This window comes from Amblyomma americanum, chromosome 1, assembly GCF_052857255.1.
Source record: "Amblyomma americanum isolate KBUSLIRL-KWMA chromosome 1, ASM5285725v1, whole genome shotgun sequence".
Taxonomy (NCBI): Eukaryota; Metazoa; Arthropoda; class Arachnida; order Ixodida; family Ixodidae; genus Amblyomma; species Amblyomma americanum.
The window spans coordinates 119,212-120,475 of NC_135497.1; the positions used below are offsets into that span (position 1 = coordinate 119,212).

The following is a 1,264-nucleotide window of genomic DNA, read 5'->3' on the forward strand; positions in this document are numbered from 1 at the left end:
CCATTTATGTCGACTACTGAGTAAAAGCAACGCAGGAAAGATTGGTGTGCAGACCTCGGCTGCTCGCTTGTACGGCCGCGCAGCATGATGTAGGAGGACGTGCATAAAGCCGGACGACTTGCGCAAACATGCAAGCGTGCCTGGGAAACGTGGGTGGTCAGAACAGGAAGCCGCAGAGGAATGTGCACGTGATGAATCTGGACGCGAAACATTTGGAAGAGAACTTTATAAAAAAAGAACGCATTTTTACTTTACACAGCGACACTGGCAATGACAATGGTAGTGAGCTGCAAAATAAACGCAGTTACAGTCGGCATATAAATTACGAGCGTATCCCTGGCTCATCTTCAGTCATTTAGTTATCGGTGAGAAATCGATGGCATGCTATTATTGAGCATGCGCAGTGGCGCCGTGAGCGCCGCCACAAGGGCCGTAGTCCATAAGCGCGCAGGTTACGGACAGCCGGTCAAGCTGGCTAAGTGCTCTTGGCAGTCGAGTGTCCGCACGATCAAGCAGATGATAGCAGAGGCCCGGTCTGTATGGACGAAAAGCAGCGGAACATGAGTGCGCGGAAGCAGGTAGGAAAGGCGAAAGAAAAAAACACAGAAGAAAAGAGAGGAAAAGCAAAAGTAAGGCTATTAGAAAATGGAAGCTCACCGGTAGAAATTGAGCGGCTAGCGGAAGGGTTTGCCACCAGAGCTGAACGGTGGGGGCAGCGTCTGGTTCTGGAACACGTATCCGCCGCTTTTCTCTATCCGGTTCGACTCTGCGGCGGCCTTCGTCTGGTCGGTCAGCACGCAGATCTCCTGTTGGGACCTCTTCTGCTCGACGAACTGCGGGCCCGACGTGAGCGCACCGAAGCACATCGGGTCGGTGTTCTGGATGGCTCGCATGACCTCCTTGGCGACCGGGTACTCGTCGACAGGGCACTGTTCTTCGTGGAGGGACATCGTGGTCGACTCCATGATTTGCTCTGACGCCTTGATGGAGGTTTAGGATGACGGAAACGGCGCGCCACGCAATTCTCGCCGGACACTGCTGGCCCTGGTGGTCAGTGTCATCCAGCTTCGAATCGGACACGTGCAGGAGCACGGCCTTCGTCGTCTTCTGTCGCGCGCCTTCGGCTCCGGCTTCCGACGGTCGTCAACGTTTTCTTCTATCAGCCTCTGTCTCCGGACCCCCAGGCGCGGAATAAGAAAGGCGCGGCGAGGAACAAAGCTAGGTTCCTGCTCTCAGCCTGAGCGCACACCTACGTTCCTCGGCC

At 55.2% G+C, this 1,264-nt stretch overlaps 1 protein-coding gene across 1 annotated transcript; it reads right to left on the reverse strand.

Annotated features, from left to right (window-relative positions):
* Positions 1-315: 315 nt before the first annotated feature.
* Positions 316-1,049, reverse strand: LOC144130068 (importin-7-like). Its single transcript, XM_077664093.1, has 2 exons — positions 658-1,049; positions 316-535 (listed from the first exon to the last, which is right to left on the reverse strand). Exon 1 carries the CDS (start codon positions 963-965, stop codon positions 675-677), a length of 291 nt encoding a protein of 96 aa, XP_077520219.1. The 5' UTR covers positions 966-1,049; the 3' UTR covers positions 316-535; positions 658-674.
* Between the last annotated feature and the right edge of the window lie 215 nt (positions 1,050-1,264).

Excerpts from the sequence above, each read along its gene's own strand:
- LOC144130068 (XM_077664093.1), bottom strand. The coding sequence starts at position 965 with ATGGAGTCGACCACGATGTCCCTCCACGAAGAACAGTGCCCTGTCGAC.